This window comes from Spea bombifrons, chromosome 12 (assembly GCF_027358695.1).
Source record: "Spea bombifrons isolate aSpeBom1 chromosome 12, aSpeBom1.2.pri, whole genome shotgun sequence".
Taxonomy (NCBI): domain Eukaryota; kingdom Metazoa; phylum Chordata; class Amphibia; order Anura; family Pelobatidae; genus Spea; species Spea bombifrons.
In genome coordinates this window covers 27,704,286-27,729,095 of record NC_071098.1, presented here as the reverse complement: position 1 = coordinate 27,729,095, position 24,810 = coordinate 27,704,286, and the positions used below count along the sequence as shown (strand labels likewise).

The window sequence follows — 24,810 nt, the reverse complement described above, 5'->3', positions numbered from 1 at the left end:
ATGAAAAGTAAATCATGCCCAACAAGCCTCAGATCTGGAATAAATGATGGGCAGCATATGAGAACACCTGGGAACTCCCCGGGTCTAACTCGGAGTCTCTGGGTGAAGTGCTGCTTTCCCAGGTCTTTGGTTCACTTTCCAAGCATGGGAGCAGCGCGTCGGCCCGTCCCTGCCCATTTCCCTTCCCACAACAGGCTGTCGGGAGTAACTCCACCCCCAATCTGCAGCAACCCCATATATGGCTAGCCCCACCTCCACAAAGGGACACACACAGTCCTGGTTCTGCTTTTGCAGGCAGTGGGATCATGGGCGGGTTGAGAAGACCCTCCAATCTTATCCTCCGCAGTTATCAGGACAGCGTTTAGTCCCTTTTCTGCTCTGCTATACTTTGTATCACCACTAGAGGCTTCCGACACAACATTCCTCTCATCATTATTTACTGATATATATAGCACAATCATATTCTGGAGCGTTTTATGTATTTTATTAAAAATTATCCTGGTGTAGACCAATTGTTCTGCAACGTGTTTAAATATTTTTAGCAGAGAATTATACTGAAAGGAACCCAAAATAAACCAAATAACAATAAAACAGCCTCGTTTGCCAGCAATCACTTTATCGGTTGTTGATTATAAGCCCTGAAAATCTGATGTCGCTCAAGACCTGTTGTTTACTTGAGTTGCAGATCTTTAGGAAAAAAGATGTATTTTACTTATTTTTATCTTTGTTTTTTGGAACATAAAGGTTTTAGATCAAGTTCTACACATTTTTGGAATGTAATTAGTTTATTGTGTAACAGCATACACATATTGTGTGTAGACTACTTTCCAAAATAGGCAATACTACAAAAAATTGTAATACTAATAATAAATGCTAAAAGTGTCCCCTAATGATGCAACCATGACATCATCTCGGGTTCTTTCTAGTTTCTAAGAGAAATCCTTGAGGACTAAAATGAGCTCTTGTTAAACCAGAAGCCCAACAAACCCAACAATAATTCGTACAAGTAACTCCATGTCAATTCCCTGAGCACGGGGACTGCGTCGGCTACCCTTTAACATCATGCGCATGTGTAGATAAATAATCTGCGTCCTGAACTTATTAGAAATAAACCAGCAACCAGAGAACCAAAATGCATGGCGGCAAACGCTTTATTTACAGGACCAGATACAAAAATGTAAAGTTTAATAAATCATATACTGATATTGAATACTTGGAAACATGTATGACGGATACCATATCAGCGCATCATACACCATAACACTGAATATATCCCAAATCGGTGATATGACTACGAGTAAAGCCGGATAACGTAACAGATTATCGTCTTGTGTCATCTCCGCAGAGCGCAGTACGTGTCTGGGGATTTGAACTGTAGCTCCTAAAAAAAGGAGGATCATTTTGTTACCATCTATTTAAGGGCAGGGGTGGGACTAGAAACCACCGGGCCCTGGTGCGCAAAAACGCCCCGGGCCCCCCCAACTTCAACAGCTGGTCTGTGCCATCGTTGCCCCCCCTTCCAACATACAACATATTCAAACACACTTACACAAATTACACACACTCATACTCACAAACACACACTCCATCTCACCCCACTTACGCAAACAAGTACACGAGCATGCTCTCACACACACACACACATCCATATCTATATCTATCTATTTATCTATGCAAACACAAATACAAAAATCCCACCTCCCGCCCCCGCTTACCTCCGGCTGCTCGCGCACAGTGTCACGTGATGTCTCCCCATGCCCGTTCAAAATAGTTTAGAAAGGGCCCTTCTGACCTGGTCGGTGTGGTCCAGGTCCTTTTCTAGACAATTTTGAACCAGTATGAGGAAACAGGAAGAAGGGATTGCATGGGGTCGCACCGGGCCCCCTGTAGTTACGCCAGTGGGAAAGGGGTAAATTCATATAGACACCCCCCATACACATATTCGAAAGGGGTCACCATGTAAATTAGCTATCGTATACTTTGAAGTGCATATGATGCTGGGGTTCAAAAGAAAACCCACCATATAAGATGAATCCTCTTTAACTTTGTTGACCTATAAAAAAAAAAACACAAGCGTTTATTTAATGCGGGCAGACAGCATACAGACAGTATGGAAGAAACTGATCCGTAGATATGACACAGTTATGCAACTATTCTCTAAATTGTATGAAAATAAATAAGTGTTTGCCTCCAGTGTTGCCGACATCAACTGACGGGGACCAGTTGGAGCACTGATAGTCTCTCTTGATTGAGCCTCACAGTCATCATCCTCTTAATCTTTCTACCTTTTTCCCCATCCTATCCTGATCGTAAGACAAGGCCGAGGACGACATAGGTTCTGAGGCTTTGCAACAGCTACAGACGTGTCCGTGACGATGACCAAACGGATGGTGTCTGTTGTGTTTCTTTGTTTCTGTGTCTTACCTTTCCAGCAAGAGCAACGTTGTAATAGTCGGCAGATGGGTTTTGACGGTCAACAGACGATCCTACAAATAGACATCATCAAACATAATTATGGGTTACTCCTCGTTAATGTCCTGGATGTGGTCACTAATTTAATTCCCTAAATTCTTCTATTTGTTCTGTAATATGTTGGCAGGTGATGAGTATGGACATAAAGGACCGTGTTTTTTCTAATACAGTGCGGGGATTTGAACATGAATGGGGTAGACATATGGTTCCTGAATCTAAGACGAGACCAACGACTGATTAAGGTTTGAGTCTTTACAGCACAAAAATAGGCTGATTAGCTGGAGCAAAATTGGTTTCTATGATTGATCCTGGAACAGCTGACCAAATAAACATTAAAACAAGACATTACTTTTATGCAAATAGCTAGCAGCAAATGGAATTCATATTGGTGAAGCAGAAGACATGAAGTGAAACTGATTTGTGGGGCACAATAAGTTGTCCTCATAGTGATTAAAGAGCGTCTGCTCACCGGCTCCCCCTACTGGTTCCCGGCTATACCCACCCTTTATAGTGACGACAATCTGGATCATTACCTGTCTGTTCTTCTCTCACCGGACTTCGGAATCTCTTATACAGAAAGACAGATGCGCTGATTATCAGTACGACTCCCAGTACTGCCCCGGAAGCAATTCCAGCTATCACAGCACCGGTTACATGAAGTGATTCCGTAACACAAAAGCATTCTGCGTATATAAAGATTTATGCAAGAAAATATCAGAATGATCATAACTGACATAGGGGCTACTTCGCTAAAAGGTTAAGTTGTCACCCCACAACAGCTGGTATGCGCCATCATTGCCCCCAAACAACGTATCTGTGCCTTCTTTGCCCCTTGCCCCCCTTCCAACAGACACTCTGGCACATATATGGAGATACGCTTCCACAAATTACACACACTAAATCATACTCGCATTCACACACAATTATACATGCATGCTCACACACAATTACACATCCATGCTCACACACTCACACATCCATGCTCACACACTCACGCAATTGCAGATCCATGCTCTCACACACACAATTATACATCCATGCTCACACACACACAATTAAACATCCATGCTCACACACAAACACTGTGTCAGCACCTGGGCCAGCAGGTCCGACAGGAGCCCAGTTGCAGGGGATACCAGGGTCTCTGTCTGTACCCCTCATGACTAATAGGTAGGTACAGACTGGCACACAACAGACAGAAAAGCAGGACTGGAATGAAAGAATAAAGGGGAACTGTAGTGAGGACAGGGGAACTGTAGCACTGGCAGGGCACACGGTTTGAAAGCCCTCAGGCAGGGCACACAGCTTGGAAGCTCTCAGGCAGGAAACACGGCTAGAAAGGTCACAACAAGGTTAATCAGAATCAGAATACTATAGCAGGAGAACTGGGCCAGGCAGTAGGCAGATGAACATAGTCCAGGCTGGCAGTTTGGATCCCTGATACACTGTTACACATCCATGCTCTTACACACACACACAATTACTCATCCATGCTCTTACACACACACAATTACACATCCATGCTCACACACACACACAATTACACATCCATGCTCACACACACAAACAATTGCACAACAATGATCACAGACACAATTACACATCCATGCTCAAATATACACAATTATATGCTTATACACCCAATCACACATCCATGCTAACAATTATACATACATACAAACAAACATACATACATTCTCACCCACAGCAACTGCTGTGAGCCCTGTAGCTACACCAGTGGTAGACAGTGAAAATGATGCCCAAGAGGGGGGAAGTTATAAAAACAAACACAGTCAGTGGATGTCCGAGGGTCCCCATCTAGGGCCAATGGAAAACAATAAATAAAGAGAACGCCTCTGATGAGATGGTTTAGTCGTCTGTTTCCACGGGCTGTTAACTGGGAAGCTCCCAATCTTCCCTATAAGCTAGGGCTGTCTATATTGGCAAACAGGCTGATGAACAGATGAGGTGTAGGGAAACAAGGGTGTTGCGGACCCTGTTCACTCACCTCTCCCTACTACATTTACAGAGATGGCATGGGTACTGCCTGTCACTGAGTTTTCAACCGCACAGGTATATTCCCCCAGGGTAAACGCAGTCACGTTCTCAATACGGAGTATGCTCTGGCTGATATTTAAATCGGTTTTATTGTGCATCCAGCGATAAGTGGGTAAAGGGACGGACTCTGCCGAGCATTCTAGTAAGAGTGCAACGGACAAGTCTTCGGGGCCATCTGTAATAAAAAAAAAAACACATTACTGTATTAATAACATTATTAACACTCACAGTGTGAATAAAAAGAGTCATTCCAGTACAAACGAGTAATGAGGTGTTATGCAATTGCCCCCACCAAGAATGACAGCAGCATTGTTGAAGGGGGTCATGTCACGTTGTGTGACCTCATGGTAGTAGTGCGGCACCTATGGGCAAGCTGTGGCTTCCAAATAGTAAGTGAATTGTACCTGACTGTGCTGTGTCTTGGTGTGTTAATGTGACACATGTTAGTATGTGTGGGTGTATGTTAGTGTATCTTAGTGTATGTGCCTGTGTGCTAATGTGTTAGTGTTGAGTGTCTGGTTCTGTTAGTATCACTGTCTGTGTGACTGTGTTAATGTGTTGAGTTGTATTTGTGTGTTGTAATGCAAGTGCCCTCTGCGAGATCAGGCTCTGGATCGACCCCAGGGCGATTTGACCTCTCCCCATTTCGTAGCTGGTTTTATCACAATTTGCCTCTACAACATAACATTTACTTACAGTTTACTGTGACTGTGTATGTGTCGCTAGAATCCTTACTGATGGGGTTTCCAGCCTCACAGTAATACCCCCCTGTATCTGTGCGGTTAATTTGGGGGAAGGTGATGCTCCGGTTATCGGAGGACTGCTGGACATCAGAGGGTAGGCCGGCTCCGCGGCGCCCCCACTGGATACTCTCTGCGTTTACCGTGTCACATGTGAGGGTAACTGGGTCATTTTCCTTGGGCTGGGAGGTGGACGCTGTGATTACAGGTTTACTGACTTTCTCTGAGAATTTAACAAAAAAAAAGAAAAGAAAATTTGAAAAAATTTCCCCAACCATTATTTTTTTGGTTGATAGTTTTATCTTTTTCTGATCATCCATTCCTGCTTCTAATCTCATATCACACAGGTACTCGGACCTTGCTCCGAGGAGCTTACAATCAGCCAGGTAAACCTGAATAGGAAATATTTTAACTTCAAAAGCAGTTTTGGTTATTGCTCCTCTTCTCCCCAGTATTTAGTAAAACGTAAAAATATTTGTCGTAATTCATTTCAGATTAAAGATGAATTTCTTTAAACAGACAAAATCTGCCGTATCAAAACCTCCGTCAAATGTAAAAAGATAAATATTCTCCGTATTCTAGGTTTGTTTAGGAGATGCATCTAGAAATATATATGTATTTTTTCAGGAATTGCTAACAATAGGAGTAAATTATTATGATTTTTCTGTATTAATGATATAGATAGTGTGCATTAGATCATCATTGATATAGATATTACTTACCGTACACAGTCAGGTTCACAGACGCTTGATGTAGCTGAGCCGTCTGTACAGAGACTGTGTAATAACCCCGGTCTGTGACCAGTAGATCAGTCATCAGTAACGATCCATTAGGGAGCCCCCTGGCCCGAAAGAAATACTGTGTTCCTATAGTCTTGGAGGAATCTGAACTCAGGAAATATATGAGAATTTGATTTTCAGCATCTATGGTTTGTCCGTTAAACCAGCTGAAGGTCTGAATGGTCCCAGTGATTCCAGTAACACTCAGTGTGACCGACTGACCGACCGCAGGATACTGAGGAACCAGCTGGATATCGATCCCACCGACCGGCTCCATCCACAGACCCAACAAAACTGCAAGAGAAAGACAATATGCACTTGAGTAGTAGGGTGACCCCATATCACAGGTTGTGACCCCCCAGGGATGAAAAGTTCACACTCTCAGCTCTCAGTTCTTTGTCCTCCATCCCCCTGAGCAGATTAGATGACACAGCTTAGTCAGGTTGCAAGTTGCATCTTTGTCCAACTCATGCTGCAAAGTTATATTTTAACAAACTTTTATCTACTCGGAATTTAATACATTTTGTTTTATCAGAGGACTAACCAGGTCTGTTAATAATGATCCTCCGGGATCTGCCACAGCACAGAGGGCACCACATCATACAACACAACACAACACGACACATTACCTGTCACCAGCCAGCCCTTCAGTCCAATGACCCCCGATACCGTCCATCCCTTACGGATCATGCTGTAAAGCCGTATGTTTCTGCTGATTTGAAGGACTTGTGCTTTTTGCACCATAAAGACGATCTGGAAGTAGACACAAAAAAAAATTAAAGAGGAAGCTTGATGACTTCAATATCGTTTCTGGCCAAACTTTCACAATTTCCCTTCATTAAAGCTGAGTTGACATAGTTAAGGGCAACGTCTGCTAAGCATCCCGATAATAATGCCTATTGATTTCTTGTTGAAAAGTTATTATGATTAATATCTTTGGGCAACGTGTACTTGGAAGACCAGCCACATATCCCCCATGTTGGCATTCTGAGGCCCCCGCCACACAAAGGGTGTTGACGAGGTATAAGCAAATATGGCATATATTTATAATTTGTATAAATACACAGTAGATGACACTAATCTGTCAATATTGGGTTCTAGAGGACTAAGGATTGCCATAAAAAAACCTGAAAAAGTAAAAAACACCTGAAATTTTTTTTTTAAAAAAAATATTAAAATTTTTAGCATTTAAAAAAAGAGTACCAAAAGTTATCTAACACTTGGCCTTCATCAAACGCTGACCACGTTGTTTGGGAAGTACTGCAACTAGGCTCACACCATGGCTCTGGAGCCCCTAAAGAGACCACCATTTCAATGTCCCAGATAATAATTATAAATTATCTGAAAGTGTGGCGTTAAGTGGTGTTCACAAGGTACAGTACGGAGCCAACATCCAATGACCCTTCCATCAGCTGTCTTCTTTCAGTCTTCTTCTTATGTGTAGCATATAAGTGTATCTAGTAATGCAATTGCCCTCCTTAGTAGGGGCTGTTCCCCTTTTGTCCACAAATCCCTGTATCCATTTTATTTCCGCACGAGTGACGACGTTACTTTCAACCCAATAGGGTTTTTTTCTCAAGCCATAAATGTGCAATACAAAGGTCAGTTCTTATATATAGATTATATATCATTTGTTTAAGCCTATATGACACCTGATAAAGTAACATGGCTCACTTATAGCAGGCAAATGAATGAATCAATTAAAAAAAAATCACATTTCTTAACAACTGCTGGCAATGAAGTGACAATTTAAGACTCTTGGAACTGTGGGATTAAGTGATAGCATTTAATAAAAATAAACAAAACATAATACATTGACTGTAAATATAATAATTACAATGACCATAACAAAGAGTATCTTATGATAAAAATGTCGGTATCTCAGTCTCATCTCTGCAGCTCAGTGTAAGAGTCCTGGGAGGGAAACTGTAGACCCTACAAAAAAAGAGCAGAACATTGCTTTTTAGTATAAAGAATAGAAAACATCTTCCTCGTCTTCCATTACTCCGAATGTCATTAATTATCATGATCATTTTTAGGTGCCCTGGAGCTAAACGTTCCTAATGTGAAGCCATCATGAAAAGGGCCCAGGACGTGTTCAAGTTTTATCAGTGTAAGTTCTGATGGATGTCTCTGACTTTGAAGGCCTTCTCCTTGACATCAAGGAACAGCTTACCGTGTACGATGGAATCTCATAAACCGCTTCCGTCTACAAATGAAGAAAAACACTTATGTCATGAGTGTACGTGGCACGCATATTGTAGCCATGAATTCAATTTTTTACTTAATGAATAAATGCCAATTTCATGAAACAACCAGAGCTGCTAGAGCTGACCTTCTGATCAGCACACAGGCTGCTTCAGTTACCCTTTAACGTTGGCCATATAGATATGGTACACGAGTACAAGATAACAGGAAGAAAATAACAATACAATCATACCTCTCTCACCCGTGAATTATTAGGTTGATTGTAATAAACAGTAGGTGTCATCTGTCTGTGAGTGCTGGGTCCTAGAGGTCAATCACAGAAATAATTAGGACACCCCACTCTTCTATATCTATAGTTACTTTGTTAACTGAACATATCCCTCACAAATCCCTATGTCCCTCTTTCCTCCCCTGATGTCCCTCTTTCCTCCCCTGATGTCCCTCTTTCCTCCCCTGATGTCCCTCTTTCCTCCCCAGATGTCCCGCTTTCCTCCCCCTTTTCTATGCGCTCAGAATGTTTGCTGAGTATGAGGTTATCATAAGGTTCAACAGCCCTAAAAGCCCCAATAATGTGTATAGAAACAGCAGATTTTCCAAGAAAAATGTAATTTTGTTTGTACATCTGAAATAACGCAAGTTAAGTCAAAAGCACATAACATTTCTTCCTTTATGTCTTAATTAGTTCACCCCACCGTTTTTGTATTAACAATCCCCATCTCCTACACCGTGCCCTTACCGTTCCGGTTTTCTTTGGCTGGAGTCATGCATCTTTTATACAGAAGGATGGTTACGCTGACAATCAGAACAATTCCCAGGATGGTCCCGCAGATAAGTCCAACTGTAACTGCAGTCCAGGATAGTCCATTTGCAACGCCCCGAGCCCCAGCCGTTGTGGAAGTTTCAGTTATTTCTGTGACGGGATTCTCTGCAAATGGACAGGTGTTTCACAGTAATTATGATCAATTGAAGGGACAAAAAAATCATGTTATTGAGATTGTAAGAAGAATAAATATAAGGGAATAATACAAGGTCATGGGAGAGATGTGAGTCACCTACCCCAGCTTCTTCTTACACTGTCAAAGTTTCTCTAAAATAACCTCTTCGACGGTCTCGGTGGCCTCTGTAGGGCTTCTCAGACAACCTGGGCTTATCTCCTATCTGGGTTACTTCTCAGTAAAAGGTAGGCAGTGCATGTATTAACTTCTGACTATAGCCTAAGGCAGAAGTCTCAAGTCAAAGTTGACTTATGGTGACTTCAACTGAAGACTCTTTCTTCTCCTTGACCAATGACGATGACATCCATTACCATTATAAATGTTGGTTTCATTCAATAGAAGCAAGCATTTCAAATGACCAATACATCATCGACATACCAAGTACTCAGGACCTTATTTATGTCGAAAACATACAATCTGATTTCCATTCCTTAATACCCTTAAGATACCCTCAGGCTAAAAAAAGATTGTCCTTCGTTGCCGCTCAGCCAATAGTTGTTGTCTACACAATGCTGGACAATACCCAATTTACCAGTAACCCCAACCACAGACTACCTAAGTAGATCATATAACCGTATTCACAAACATTATGCCATTATCAATCAAAATTATTAAAGAGGCCTTTTAATAAACTGCCGTATGCTCGCAAGAGCAGGGCCCTCCTGAGTCTTAACACGTATTAATATTCTTGTGAATTTTGTTGATTTTAGCATTATTATTAATATTTCCTCTCCTTTATTGTGAGAAGGATAGATAAAAATGTAAAATTCTTAATTACAGTCAATCATATAAAGCATTATATACATTACAGAGAATCAAAATAGTGTAAGTCTTTTTTTTTTGTTATCTTGGCCCAATAAGAGATATCAACTTTTATCTATAGACTCTATATTGGGATGAATATAGATTAATAAGATCTTATTAGATATCTAATACGTACCATATACAGTGAGATTTACTGAAGATTGCTGTTTCCCGTCCAGTGCTTGTACTAATATTGTGTAAATATCTTGGTCTTCAAGAGTGAGTTCTGAGATTAGCAATGAACCATTAGCGAGGTCCCTAAATCTACCTAAAGATGGGTCTCCAAAATTCTTTAGGAAAGGTTCCCCCTTGAATTGTAAGAAAAATTGGTTAAGTGATTCACGATTTGATCTTCTATACCAGCTGATGGTTAGAGTTTTTCCAGAGATCCCAGTAACACTGAGGGTGACCGACTGTCCAACCATGGGATACGGTGGGATGACCTGGATACTAATCCCACCAACAAGTCCCATCCACAGAGTGATCCAGACTGGAAAAGAAACAATATGGATGTCAGGGATGCTTCAGTGGCTCTTCATATCTAGAGGAGCTGAATGGACTTGCCAATGATAGTCATCAGACTATTTACACGAACATGGAACACGGGAGTATATTAACCCAACACGGAAAGATCCAATATTACCTGCCGGTCCGTAGCTCCGAGAGAACATTATTCGATCCTGAGAGAGGAACGTTATGATTTCAATTCGATTCTCAGAGAGGAACATTATGATTTCAATTCTGAGAACAAGCTTTCACAATCTTTTTCTCCTTCACTCTATTAAGCTGGTAGATGAGTAATTTTAACCCCCTCCTGTTCCTCACTGACATGGTGGTAATATGTTGCATTTCAAAGGTTTTTCCGGGGTCTTCTAAGAAGTTTTGCCTTTGAGTCTGTGATATAGGTCCATATGGGTTCTCATGCCACTTAAAGCCGGAGACCCTGCTCGTTTTGTTCTTATTAAATTAAACTCAGCACACTTGCCACTTTATTCTCCGATATGAAGATTTAATCACAAATAAACAACGCATAACACACAAGGTTATTTTTAAACAAATATTAAATATTATTTTTTAGCCTGAAACAGATGATTTAAGTAAAAATATGATATTTTTTTACATTTCAAAAAGTGAACAAAACATTAAAACACATTTATTACTCTCTGTTGGCTAATAATAACATTCGTGTCCACTTTTTTGTTTTCACCCTTGCTTACAAAAGTATTTTCAGGTTCTGTCTCTGCTCAGACACTGAACCTGTAAGTAGAGCCTTATCATAGCTCATGTACACATTTCGAGCACTTCTGCTTTAATACTCATAGTACTATTTAGTCACTGTATACGGGGAATCGGAATTTCAGTTTCGTAACTGGTTCTTCTTTCCTAATAGACCGTCGGCCTAAGCGAACATGGAGGCTGACACATTTTAGCCATTGGGTAATCTTTTCCCCAAGAGCCGTCTATCTGTTAATACACATTTAACAGCAAAAGTGCGACGAACGTGATGAGACTCAAAGGTTTATCTTAAAAGATGGTTGTTGAAGACTTGAAGATGTTGAAAAAGAATAACAGTCTTCTTGTCTTGAGGTCATTCCTTCAGGTCATTGTAGATTTCGTTGCTTTCACATTGTAGATCCTACAAGAAATATTATGCATATCATTAACAAAGTCTGCATTTGGTTGACTTTATGATAGAGCTGAGATCCTCTTTATATGTTCATGAATTGTTCTTCCTCTTCTAGGGAACTGGACCAAGACGAGTATTGTGGCTTAAGCCCGTTTTGCCTTCCCTTGACCTACTGGGAATGAAGCTGACTGGGAAAAAGGACTGTGTGCCATTGCTTACTTATTTTACCCCTCTCATACTTAGGTTAGGGAGTCTGTGTCTAACTCACCATATAATAAGGCTCCTCATTAGGTTCTTGATTCTAAGAATTAAAATACAAGGAAGAAGTTATGTACAAAACTCACAGATTTCAACCTTCAACAAAATTGTATAAATCCTGGTTTTCTTCCTATATTGTACGAATGGAGCTCTCGGATATATCTATGTGTGAAAGATCAAGCTTGAAGGACCTACATAATGTATAATAGAATGGTTGAGAAGACTTTGGAGACATCTCGCTGATGTACTTATACTCTATACATGGCCAGCCAAGGTCTTCGTGAGGTTGGATTTTCATAATGGATAGCAGCTGAAACGCAACCGTCCTACAAATCAGGACTGGACTGGTGGTGGCTGAACGGCCCCGGGTCTTTAAGTCTGGTGGTCACTGATGACATCAGCACGGCAAACAGCGGGATACCCACAACCACACGCTACTTTCTTCTGCTCGTATAACATATCCTATACAGTAATCGTTCCTTCTTAGATATTGTTCCATTTTAAGACCTTTTTGTAATTGTAAACCTAACCACATCCACTTTTATAAATATATATATATATATACAACCATTTTACTTTTATTAGAAAGTCAATAAACACTCAGAGTCCTCAACCAACCAGGAAGATTTTGCCAACGCATTTGGCATTACGTTAGTCAAGAAAATAACACAACTCACCTTTATTGTAGGAGATTCATGGTTATTCATTGTAGACGGATCTTGTCTATTAGAGGGAGGTTCTAGAGGTTGATTTTTTTAGAGTTAGAATGAGTGCCACATAATGGGTTTTAGGTTTCTGTAGCTACCTAAAAATATAGTAAAACATTTCTAATGTGTGTAATATATGAACATGAGCAGGAATCACGATGTCTACCGATTTTCTCTATGGAAGAGTAAAAAAAAGTAAAAATATACGTTACATTTTGCCTATGGAAATATAATTTTCCAATACATATAACACTAGATGAAGTTGCAACTCTTTTCCTTGTGGATGAGTAACTTTTTCTCATGGCTGATACATTTGGGTCATATTAAATGTCCTTAACTTCCTGAGATACCTCCAGGGGTGGTGACCAAATAACTGCCCTGGGGATGTTTTACTAACCAACTCATAACAGGGAATTCTAATATTTTAGAGGGATATCGACATATTTGAATATATTTTTTAAATGTCCTGTTGTGGCCAATCTACATCTTGGAACATCTGGACAAACCTTATTGCGCAACCAGAAGATCTGCACTTGGGTGCATCTGCCTCATACTTCTCTAGCCCATTTCCATCTTTTTATAAATTATGCCCCCTTACCTCTCCCATGTGGAGTGGAGTATCTCTTGTACAACAAGAACGTTATGGAGATTATCAGTGCGATTCCCACGAGGGCCCCGCAGACAATCCCAGCAATAACACCACCATTGGAGTCTTGAGATAAAGAAGATTTATCTGCATTTTAACATAAAATTAATAAATTATACAATTTAAAAACGCACTTATATATTGTAACAAATTTCATGTTGGTGTCAAGGTCATAATGCAAAGTTACTCAGAGGAGGGCTGACACCTTCTGGCCTGGGGCACAAGTATAGCCAAGTGGCCCCATGGGTCCCTTACCCCCCAACATACGCACAGGTACACATATGTACACATACTTACACAAACGCACACTAACATATACTTACTCATACTCACTTACACACTCATGCTAACACACACTCCTTCTGACACCACTTACACATACATATCCATGCTAACACACACACTTCCACATATACATCCACGCTAACACACAAACACTTACACACACATCTATGCTAATACAAAACACATTTACATGTACATCCGTGCTAACACATAAACACACATACACACACGTGCTAACACACATACATTCACACACACACATCCATGCTAACACAAAAAACATTTACATATATATCCATGCTAACACACAAACACTTACCCATGCACATCCATGCTGGCACACACATTCATGCTAACACACACTTACATACATACGTTCTCATTCTATCATACATGCTCATTTATAAATGATATATTATAGCTTACATAGCATTTATTAGAACAACATGAAATAAAACTAGGTTTTTGTCAATGTCAACCTACATTACTGTACCCAGCGCTTGGAGAAACACATTTTTATAGGACTTTACCGGCCAAAAACAAGATTGTGATTACCTGGTAATAACTATAGCAAAATTAATTAAGACATCACAATGATAAGGTATACACAGTGTCAATATCACAAGATACTTACCGTAAACAGTTAGTTTAGCCGAGGCCAATTCTATTGAACGTGTTTGTGTCTCTACAAACACTGTGTAAGTACCGCTGTCTTCAACCTCCAGGTTGTCGATGTGTAGCGATCCATTTTGGAATGCATAAGCCCGGGGAAAATACAGTGTTCCATTAGTTTGTGGGGGATTAAAACCTGGATGATATGTGAGGATTTCATGATTAGAATCATTGACTGGTCCTTTATACCAGGTTGAGTGGTGAATGCCACCTTTGACATCACTAATGGTAAAGGTGACTTCACTACCGACCACAGGATCCGGAGGTATTATGTCAACATAGATCCCAGGAATATGATCGACTGACAGCAAAACTGAAGGAGGAAACAAAACAGAAGCAAAATAAGACATCAAGTCATCTCTAAGGGAACCTACAGGACAAGTGTCTTTAAATGTAATTCTGGAGTTCCATTCTGCAGATTTCATCTCCAGAGTTCCGAGGAGGGCTACTCAAGCGGCCAATGGTTTGCAGGATAAAAATAATCTGGAGAGACTAAGGGGTCTCAATATATATGGAGAAGAGGAGAGGAAACATGATGGAAACATTTAAATACACAGAGGGATTTAACAAAACACAGGACAGGTGTCAGCCTTTAAAGTAGGTCGAAAATGAGCAGACTAGATGGGCCAGATGTTTCTTTTCTGCCTTCAGATTCTATGTTTCTATTATGTAGGCTCCCTAAAGTATTTCTATAGGGGATGCTTTATATCCGAATACATGTGCATATTTGTATTAACGGCAGACTGATATTAGTTCAGAATGATAGGAGATTGTAGACTCTCAAGAGGAGGACCCCATCTCTTTAACAGTATATTTAATGTGTGTTATGATGTAATTCTAAAATTGTTTATTTCCATTGCCCTTATTGCAGCGCTAGGTAACCTGTTGGTGCTATATAAGTAAATGTAATGTAAATGTATCTTGTAAAATAGACTTATAGAGGTTTGGAGTGACCGAGATATGAGTGACCGAGATCTGAGTGACCAAAGTCTATAACACAACCCTTATTATATTATTGTTTATCACTCAAAACCCATGATGTACGGTTCGGTTACATCGGCATACAGATATTTCATTTGCGATGACAAAATCAAAGCTTATTCTAGTTGACATGCAAAGACTCATTAAACACACGTATCACACGCAATAATAATACATGCCATATAACTTACCTGTTAGAAGACAAACCCTGATGCGCATGGCTCTGTGTTTCTTTAAGGACGTACAAGGAGATAACGAAGTGGTTGTAGGGTAGTGAACATCTCATATTGTATCAGATAAATGTACTTCTTTGCCAGGTCCATGGGAGGGAAATACTAACCATTAATCATTTACATCATGAACCTCTACACTAATCCAACTGCTAAAGTGGTCGGTCACTTACTGGACTCAGATTGGTTCCCTATAAGGAACGGAACCCGCCAAGGATGCCCACTAGCCCCTTTACTTTATATCCTTAGTATAGAGCCTCTTGCGGAATTAGTGAGACAATCGTCCGATATATTTGGCATACAAATTAACTCAGAGTCTTTTAAAATCTCTCTTTATGCAGATGACGTTATTCTGTCAATGACGAACTTAGATTCTTCTCTTCCTGCACTTTTTAAAATATTAGATACATATGGTTTAATTTCTAACTACAAAATTAATCTTGGCAAAACGCAACTCATCACGACTTGTTTTACGCAAGACGAAATAACTGAGCTTGGGTCTCTGTGCTCACTCGATTGGAATTCCCAAACTATAGACTATCTCGGAATCTATATTACAAAAGAACTTCCTTTGCTTATTAATTGTAATTACAAAAAACTAATTGATAAAATAAAAGCACAGCTCTCAAGGTGGAAAAATCTAGAAATCTCTTGGCTTGGCCGAACTCATTTAATAAATGGATATTTAATTCCTAAAATTCTCTATTTTTTTAGAACAATCCCTTTGAGAGTTCACCCCTCTATCTTGAAATGTATTCAGCAAACCATCGACCATTTTATTTGGCAGCAGAAAAGACCAAGGATAACAAATAATATATGCAAATCTTTTTCTCTACCACCATCTGAATTATTCTCTTTTTTGAGGATTAAAAATCTTATTAATCAGGTGGGAATCGATAGGAATCCGGAAGTAGAACATTGGCTAACAACTCACAAAAAAAGCAACAAATCTCAAGTTCATCTAAACTTTTATTAATTATGCAAAAAGATGAGAAAGACCCACCAATCCTGAAGTGGGAAAGTGAGCTAGGTTTCGAGTTTTCCTTGGATCAATGGCGTCAGGCCTTGGTTCTCATAAGAAAGCACGTTCACTCAATAAATTTAATAGAGACTTATATTAAGATAATTTATAGATGGTACCTGGTTCCAACTAGACTCAATAAAATCAGTAGTACACATTCAAACAGATGTTGGCGTTGTCTCTCCCATATGGGCACATTTGCCCATATCTGGTGGGAGTGCCCGCAACTACTAAACTTGAGATATAACCTTTTGCAACTACTTGGCTCACTTCTCCACTTTCAGGACCAACTAGACCCACAGATGTTTCTTTTCCATCTGGGACTTGAGAAATATCACTTAAACCATAGAATTTTAATTATCCATGTACTTATGGCCGCAAAAATATGCATTGCTAGAAACTGGAGACAGGCAGGCCTATTTGACTGGGGATCAGTTATTAATCAAACTAATCATCAGTACTTAATGGAAAGAGGATACTATATTAAAATCAACAAGCTTTCTAAATTCGACAATATCTGGCTACCCTGGAAACACTTTCGAGACACTGATCCAGAAAATATTTGAAATTCTCTACCTGAGGTTTAATTTTTTACTTCCCTTGCTTTTTTTTTTCTTTTTTCCCCTGGGCGGACGTTATACTATACTGCACTATGATCTACTTTATGAGTAATAGCGAGCTCCTAGATGCTTCTCATTGTCTCCCATGTATGACTGCCTGTTGGATGAATGTTATGGGTGGTGTTGTGATTGGCAACTAGTTGCCACAGTTACAGCTTATATTAGATAATACGCTGTAATTCATTCTTTGCTTTTTTTTTTTTTTCTTTTATTCGGTTCGGGTAGCAGTCTACTGTTTTCTGTTTATAAAATTCTTAAATAATTATATATCTTACGGTAGAACGGAACATAATAATGAATGGACGCGTTGTTCGTTTTGAATAAGTGTTTAATTGCTTAAAATTCCATTCAAGAATCTATTTTTTTTTCCTTTTTTTTGACATTGTAATACCCTACCGATGTATTCTAAATCTGAGAACATAAAGTATAAAATATTTAAATAAAATAAAAAAAAAAAAAAAAAAGAATTGTATTTTCAAAGTTTTATATTTTTAAAATTTACCGTATTTTATGTAAATTTTCACAATGAAAAAATGTTCCCAATAATAAGGCTCTATAACTCTAATATATTGATTAATTGACAAGCATATTTATGTTGTAGTACTGAAATAATAAATTAGCTCTTGTCTTGAAGTATATTATAAATTGTTACAAATACTATAATATAATATAATATCCAGGAATATGAGATTCGTAACAATTTAAAATTTGTAGTTTCAGGGAACCTTACAAATGGACAGGGTTATTTTGTACAGTTATTCCTGTTTAGAGCATTGGGGGTTATATTACTGTATACAGCGCCGGAGGTTATATTACTGTATACAGCGCTGGGGGTTATTACTGTATACAGCGCTGGGGGGTTATATTACTGTATACAGCGCCGGAGGTTATATTACTGTATACAGCGCTGGGGGTTATTATGGTATACAGCGCTGGGGGTTATTACTGTATACAGCACTGGGGGGTTATTACTATATACAGCGCTGGGTGTTATTAATGTATACCTAAATGGGGTAAAGTACCAATAAACCAAAAGATTACAAAATAAATGTCTAGGAAAAAAAAGTTATTTTTAATCATTAAAATATCGAAATAAGCATTGTTTTTAAGATAGATATTTTTATTATAAGAATTTAGGCAAATGTGTTATTTATTTACAGTTCCAAAACAGCAAAGCATAATATTACATCATCATATTGTCATACGCGGAGATTTGGAAAATGGAAAGTTAAGTTTTGTGGAGAATCAGACGTTTCGTTATTACTGTGGATATGTTTGAAGGTGTATTATCGACTGAACTAAAATATTAACGAACAGAAACCCAAAATATTGACCGTGGCGACAGGTAGGCAGTGCTTGCAATAGGAGGATATTACGTAGAGTAAATGTGTGAGAAGCATTTGTCCTTTTGCTGTAGATCGGTGTATGTGTCCTGTGATGGGAACTCCAGGTCCTACAAGATAGGAAAGTAACCTTAGTTATTACTCTTCAGTTATTTGCCATATTTAAGAGTAAACGTATAATAAGAAGAATATTATAACACAGAACTTGCCGGCAGATCGGCCTCATTAAGCCCCATCTAGTCAGACCTTAATCAGTGGTTGGTCTCGTCTTAGATTCACCCACCCTCTCTGTAAAGTAAACCTTCTTATATATTACACCTAAGACTCCAAAATTAAAGGGTGACTGACATATGTGGCCTCTGGGATTTAATTGTCTGATCAGAGAAAAAACTAAAATCCCTCACCATATAGGATGGCTCCTCTTTGATGGCTTCATCCTGAAAAACCTGGAAAAATGTTATAAGGGATATAAGTCCTGGATAGTAAATAATATATTTTAATCAATATATATTTTAATCTGAAAAAAAATGGTTTAGCGATGTGTTGGTTCAGTGGTTTTTGGCTCCTTAGCACTGCTGGGCGCCATATTTAATTCCAATGGATGCTCTGTTGAATGGTTGTCCCTGTATTGGTCATTAGGAGGGTCACACCAGGTACCTTTGAGGAAAAGGTTTGTAGGGATAATATCCTTGTATTTCTATGTCGGACAGTGAAAAGTTGCGCACACTTTGTTGCATAACACAACATGTGGGTAATGTATGGTCATCAAAGGTAAGGTTACTAAAAAAGACTGAGGTGGATCTCGAAAGAGGCTGAAACCCAGTGTGTAACATTTTACACCATTCATTTATGAAAAATTCCTAAAACTGCAGACTGTAGAACATTATTAGGCATGGATATCTAGAAAGGAACCTTAGCTCCATTTTAGAACATAGAAAGGATACAGCCCAATTGCTTCATGGAGAAAATCATCTGAATCTAAATTTAGACCTAGTCCAGTTCTACAAATGATTTAGCCAGCCGACTAAATTTGATACCCCTTTCTAGTAATTTATTTAATATAGTTTGTGGCTTAGAGCTTTGGACTGTCGCTGAGACTGGTAGGACTTGTTGTCTTTTGATTGACCAATCAGACTTTAATTTGTGTCAAAACCCAACAAACAAGGAAATAAAACTCACCATATAGGATCTTTCCACAATGGCAGCTTCATTCTGAAAGAGAAGAAAAGGATGAAATAAGCCTGATATAAATGTTAGACATGCATAATACATTGCCTATGTCAATGATAATTAGAACATCAAATGTTTGGAAATATGGGATATTTGTCAGCGATGACCTAAGATGGGGTACTTTCTCCACCAGAGTAGGGTGGGAAAAACCTTGTTCTAGAGATTAAGTTCCTATCAATATGGGATTGCAGAATAACATCATCGCCTTTTTATGACTGTTATGCAAACTGAAGTCAAACACACTTTTGTGTCATAAACCAGCCAGTGAAGATACTTTTTACAGCCATCTGGAACGTTCTTTCCTACAAAACGACAACTGGGGAGACCATGACCCTCAAAAAATAAATAATGAAATAAATAATAGTGCATACATTCTAGAAGATGTCGTATCGTGGTCATTTGCCAATACTTTGACTTTTAGTGGCACTGGTGGAAACCAGTCCAGTTTTCTTCTATACAGTTCTGACTAGTCTTCAATTAGTTAGTAGTTCTTTGTAAGAGGGTAGATGTAGAGAGTATGCCCGTTGGGGGCTTTGATGTAAGCCTTTTTATTGGGACACCAGTGTCACGTAATTGCCCAATCATAGAATGTACAAGAAGACCTCACCATATAGGATGGTTCCAAATCTGCAGCCTGATTCTGAAAGAGAAAGGAAGATGGAAATGTTATCTGATAAGACCAGCAAAGTACTCTATACCAATAAATTTCCAGCAGAACATTAGGTGTAGAAGAAAGACTTTTAGGATTTGAACAGTATGATGTATATATCATGTGACCGCTCATGTTGTCATGATTCATGTGACATCCAAATGTTTTAAGTGTGCATGGCATCACTGAAAGAAAAATACTCATCGGGAGTTAATAGGTTACTGTAAGAAAGTGGCTGTAGTATTTATTCTTAGGGCACCAACATCACTAAGTCGATACTCTTAGGGAGAAATGCGGAGTAGAAAACAGCTTACCATATAGGATTGCTCCACCGTGGCAGCTTCATCCTGAAACAAAAGGAAAGAATGATGGAGGATCGATGTCAGGCAGAGCTATAAGACAGGGGCAATAAATTATGCTAATCTAAATATAACATAATAATAAATTGTGAATGTTTAAAAAGCTTAGTTTTTCCTCTCTGGTATATTGTTTACAAATTAGCGGGTTTTCAGGACGATCGCCTGGAAATTAATCCGTTTAACCTTACTTTCCACGTCTGCTCTCACATGCATGTTGCTTAACACAACCCGTTTTCTCAAATCTCCAATGTATGGACTTTTAACCCCTTAAGGACAATAGGCGGTCTCTAAACCCATTGAAAACAATGCATTTCGAGCCCGTACATGTATGGGCTTTGTCATTAAGGGGTTAAACATAAAGCACACAGATTCATCGTACGATTACAGAATGGTTGCTCAAAAATGTTGCAGAAACCCCCCAATACTCACTTCTGCCACATTCTGCTCGTTATAATACACAGTGGATGGATTCTCATTCCCAGGGTGCAGTTCTACAAATAAAAACAATACATATTAAATAAAAAAGCGTTAGGACACCACCTAGCTTTCAATCGTATTTATCTTTAGCACACAGCATGTATGTATGTATGTATGTATGTATGTATGTGATGTTACACCAGTGCTCCACCTTATTTTAAGAGCCTCGGTAATGCCATGAATATCAATTCACTCTTTTTCCCTTCTCTTTACCTTTTTGTACGTCTTTCACGGAAATGACATAGTTTTTGTACAAAAGGAAAACGGCACCAATGGTTATTGCTGTCCCCAAGATGGTCCCACAAATGATTCCAGATGTAACTGCCGCACATGACCCTCCATGGGATTGGCACGGACCTGTCAATATCGAAGAGGCTATAAGCTTACAAAGAGCTGTGTTTTTTTCTATGTTAGCTACAAATTCATGTTGAATAATACAAGAGGAAATTCTTATACAAATTTAATCAGCACCAAGAACCCTTCTCCATACATCTCTCAGAAGTAAAGCAAAAATGGAGAAGAAATGTAGACATTGATGGAAAAAATGGACTTTTCATCCACTCACAGGTTACAATCAGTGTGTAAGAGTCACTCTTGCTCCGGCTAACAGGATTCCCAGCCTCACACCAATACTCTCCGGCATCTGATGCTTTAATATTGGAGAAGCTGATGGTCCTGTTATCTGTGGACAGGGTGACATCAGACGGAAGGCCGCCATTTTCTCTGCTCCATAGGATTGTCTCGGCATTGGCCGTATCACATGTGAGATCGACTGCTTCGTTTTCCAAGAAGCCGCAGCTGGATGCTCTGACCACGGGTCTCGTGACATTTTCTGTAAAGGAATAAGCAAGATATAAATGAACTTTCTCCTCATTCAAAGCGAGAACATGTGTACCATGGTTACAAATACAATGTTAATAGTTGACGTTAATATGGCGTCTTTCAGTCTTTTCTAAAAAAAAAATCCTTTATGGAGTTCCAATATTACGACAGATGGTGTTATTTTATAGCACTTACCATATACATGAAGGTATATTGAAGCTGTATGTAGACTATGTGTCTGGACCTGCACCGTGTAGGTGTCCCGATCTGAGATAAGAAGATCCGAAATGACTAACGAACCATTGGAGAGTCCTTTTGCTCTAGAAAAATACTGATTTCCAGGAGTCAGCGGTGGCTTGTTTTTCGAAGAATATGAGAGAATTTGATTGGCTGCTTGAGTGCCTGCTCCTTTAAACCACGCAAAGCTGCGGAATATCCCAGTGATACCGCCAACGTTGAGGATCACGGACTGATTGACCTTTGGGTACGGAGGGATTGGCTGAATTTCAATTCCACCGGTCAACGTTATACACAGGTTGAGGAGAACTAAAAGGGATTATTCCAAAGTGTTAATTACATAAATGTGAAAAATATGTATTCCAACAGGACAAAGAATTCAAATTCTTCCTAAAATGTTCTTCTAGCAAGCGCTCTCAGAAACTCGTATCTCACACCCTCTCTAACTGTATTGTAGAATATCGTCAATTATATAGAATAATGTTTCACAAGTTTAGTAAAGAAGTCATTTACAAACCAAAAGTAGAACTTTCAGCTTAATATCCACGTACAGATTGTAATTGTACACAGTTGTGTCTATTGTGTGATCACAAAGCAATTATACGAGGAAAACAAAAATATATACTTTCGATTAGCAAATTCTTAATATTAAAATACTAAAATCTTAATATTTATAAAAGTACAAAAAATACAGGATACACTAAACTGAGAATGGATCCTTTGTAACGGAGAAATATCCTTTAGCAGATTCAAGAAGAGATACAAGTCAAGTGAAGCGTCTCCAGACCTAATAAGAAATTCTGCAAATTCACCCCAAACTCAACCAAACCTTCACGCCTTCTAAATATGGTACAAATCCTTAGAATCTTTGAGTCTTCATGAAATGCGCCACAAATGTATAAAATCAGCTGTGAATATCGACATCATGGATAAGTAGAGACCACCTTTCCAGTCTTCTAGACCTTCATCTTCCAGCTTTATCAAGTCCAACCCACTTAAGAATGAAGAAGGCCACGTATGTTCTAAATAGAAGTCCAGGGCTATTTAACACAATGTTCCCAAGTATAAGAAAATATTCCAGACTCTAGGACATTGACACTTATCATTTCAATGACTGAAAATGTTATCAATAATATATGAATACGAAACTAATAAAAATACTTAAAATTTCAGAAAATGCACATTTTCTCAGACGCTATTATTTTGCTTGTGAATCAAGAAGTTCTTTGTCTGATTTGAGTGGCTGGATTAATATTAACTTAAAATAAAATAAATATTGTTAATTATTATACATTACTTTATTTCTATAGACATATTTTATGTCTGTGTGCCTCGGCGTCGAGAAGGGATTCAGATGTTACCTGTGAGCGCACAGCCCTTCATACCAACGATCCCGTATTCTGTTTTGCAGCTCCGCAGCATACTGAGAGTCGATTGTGTCCCAGCGAAAGTGTCCTTGTTGTGACATAGTTCAAAAACTAAGCACTCTCCTCCCCCCACCCCAAACACAAGCTCCATGTCCCATCGCAGATCAATGGTGGTCATTTTAAATAGTTTGTTATCGGTAGAAAGAAAGTAATGGTTAATGTAGACACGATGCATTTAATAACTAACTTTATTGCATGCCGGAAGCATTTATATATTACTTATAACATATTCCTAATACTAGATTCATTATTTAATGGTGCATTGCAAAAATGATATTGCACGGACTGACTAATATTGGTTCTAATAACCATCCATGACCAATGGTGATCCAAGTAACCTGTATTCAAGCAGGGATTTTATTTGTCATAAATCAATAAGAAAAATAAGTGATTGGAAGGCTCAGATATTATTAAGTCAGAGCAGAATACAAAGAAGGCAACTCTGGACTGTAGGACCTGGAGAATCTGTCCTCCCACCCTGATATTGGGGTAAAAGCTGTGAGCTCCTATGAAGGATAATTCTCAGCTATAACATATCATTCTTTGGCCTGAAGCAAATATTCTCCTATTTTCCAAGTAGGATTCATGGTGGAGCCTTCAGAGAAAGCTTGAGGACCACTGGATGTGGGACCCACTTGACAGTAAACGGTGATTTGCCAGATTTTGGGATTAGGATTATTGCTTTGGGTGAGTTTGGGCCAACGTGGGGCATCTTTGGGTGGGATACTATAACGTACGAAAATGTTACACATCTTTCTATGAAAGACTAAAAGCACATGTCTTATAATAAGTGTGTTCTTGAAGGATCTCTGGTATATACGAGGTCTGTGGATTGAGATAAATATACAGATGAAGGTTGTAAATTCATTCATTCACCTTCTTTTTAGTAACTCGGATTCAAAGGGAAGTTTCTCTCATCACTTAGTGACACATCTGTTCTCTTTCTGTTTTAAGTCAACAGACCCCTGTTGAGATACTGTCTCACGGTCAAAGTTCTCCAAGCTAGAGGGCAATGAACCGAAACTATCTGACTTCAGCAGTGGGAATCGATCCCTCTATATTAATTTCGAAATTTTGGTCAGAAATGCAATTTTTTTTAATTGAGAAGGATAAAGTACATCCAATATACAGAAAAAACAGACAGCGCTAAAAATTACGTAATG

At 39.0% G+C, this 24,810-nt stretch overlaps 3 protein-coding genes across 3 annotated transcripts; all 3 read right to left on the bottom strand.

Moving 5' to 3' along the window:
• Nucleotides 1-1,130: 1,130 nt before the first annotated feature.
• Nucleotides 1,131-6,851, bottom strand: LOC128470781 (carcinoembryonic antigen-related cell adhesion molecule 1-like). Its single transcript, XM_053452709.1, has 8 exons — nucleotides 6,679-6,851; nucleotides 5,993-6,343; nucleotides 5,227-5,493; nucleotides 4,481-4,705; nucleotides 3,006-3,155; nucleotides 2,425-2,486; nucleotides 2,021-2,053; nucleotides 1,131-1,381 (listed from the first exon to the last, which is right to left on the bottom strand). The coding sequence occupies exons 1-8, from the start codon at nucleotides 6,791-6,793 to the stop codon at nucleotides 1,334-1,336; spliced, it is 1,251 nt and encodes a 416-aa protein (XP_053308684.1). The 5' UTR covers nucleotides 6,794-6,851; the 3' UTR covers nucleotides 1,131-1,333.
• Nucleotides 6,852-7,816: 965 nt separating this feature from the next.
• On the bottom strand, nucleotides 7,817-10,784 carry LOC128469713 (uncharacterized). The gene is made up of 6 exons (XM_053451517.1): nucleotides 10,700-10,784; nucleotides 10,193-10,546; nucleotides 8,994-9,182; nucleotides 8,490-8,560; nucleotides 8,226-8,258; nucleotides 7,817-7,984 (listed from the first exon to the last, which is right to left on the bottom strand). The coding sequence occupies exons 1-6, from the start codon at nucleotides 10,782-10,784 to the stop codon at nucleotides 7,937-7,939; spliced, it is 780 nt and encodes a 259-aa protein (XP_053307492.1). The 3' UTR covers nucleotides 7,817-7,936.
• A 7,418-nt stretch (nucleotides 10,785-18,202) lies between these two features.
• Nucleotides 18,203-23,765, bottom strand: LOC128469712 (carcinoembryonic antigen-related cell adhesion molecule 1-like). Its single transcript, XM_053451516.1, has 10 exons — nucleotides 23,582-23,765; nucleotides 22,179-22,529; nucleotides 21,727-21,993; nucleotides 21,375-21,518; nucleotides 21,114-21,175; nucleotides 20,640-20,672; nucleotides 20,284-20,316; nucleotides 19,626-19,658; nucleotides 18,851-18,892; nucleotides 18,203-18,556 (listed from the first exon to the last, which is right to left on the bottom strand). Exons 1-10 carry the CDS (start codon nucleotides 23,763-23,765, stop codon nucleotides 18,476-18,478), a joined length of 1,230 nt encoding a protein of 409 aa, XP_053307491.1. The 3' UTR covers nucleotides 18,203-18,475.
• Between the last annotated feature and the right edge of the window lie 1,045 nt (nucleotides 23,766-24,810).